Here is a 366-nt window from a genome sequence, read left to right on the forward strand (position 1 = left end):
GGCGGGTATCAAGTGGACACTCCCCGGCTCCCCTGTGAGCCGCTGCCCTCGGGCGCCCCCGGCCAGACGGCAAGAGCCTCGGCCTGACCTGGCACCGCCCTCTCGGTCCCCGCAGATCACACAGCTGAAGATCGACAACAACCCGTTTGCCAAGGGCTTCCGGGACACCGGGAACGGCAGGAGGGAGAAAAGGTGAGGGGTGCGTGGGACCCGTCCGCGGTGGGTGCGCAGGAGCAGGACGTGGGGTGGGTGCGCTCCGTCTGACCCGTCCCTCCGCCCGTCCCAGGAAGCAGCTGACGCTGCCCTCGTTGCGCTTGTACGAAGAGCACTGCAAGCCCGAGCGGGACGGCGCCGAGTCCGACGCCT

At 69.7% G+C, this 366-nt stretch overlaps 1 protein-coding gene across 1 annotated transcript in view; it reads left to right on the top strand.

Moving 5' to 3' along the window:
• Nucleotides 1-366, top strand: part of TBX2 (T-box 2) — a 17574-nt gene that overhangs the window by 2627 nt on the left and 14581 nt on the right. Inside the window, exons 3-4 of the mRNA XM_015568119.1 lie at nucleotides 116-192; nucleotides 287-363. Coding sequence (XP_015423605.1) covers nucleotides 116-192; nucleotides 287-363 — 154 coding nt within the window. The remainder of the gene's footprint in view (nucleotides 1-115; nucleotides 193-286; nucleotides 364-366) is intronic.

Source organism: Myotis davidii, unplaced genomic scaffold, assembly GCF_000327345.1.
Source record: "Myotis davidii unplaced genomic scaffold, ASM32734v1 scaffold684, whole genome shotgun sequence".
NCBI classification, from domain to species: domain Eukaryota; kingdom Metazoa; phylum Chordata; class Mammalia; order Chiroptera; family Vespertilionidae; genus Myotis; species Myotis davidii.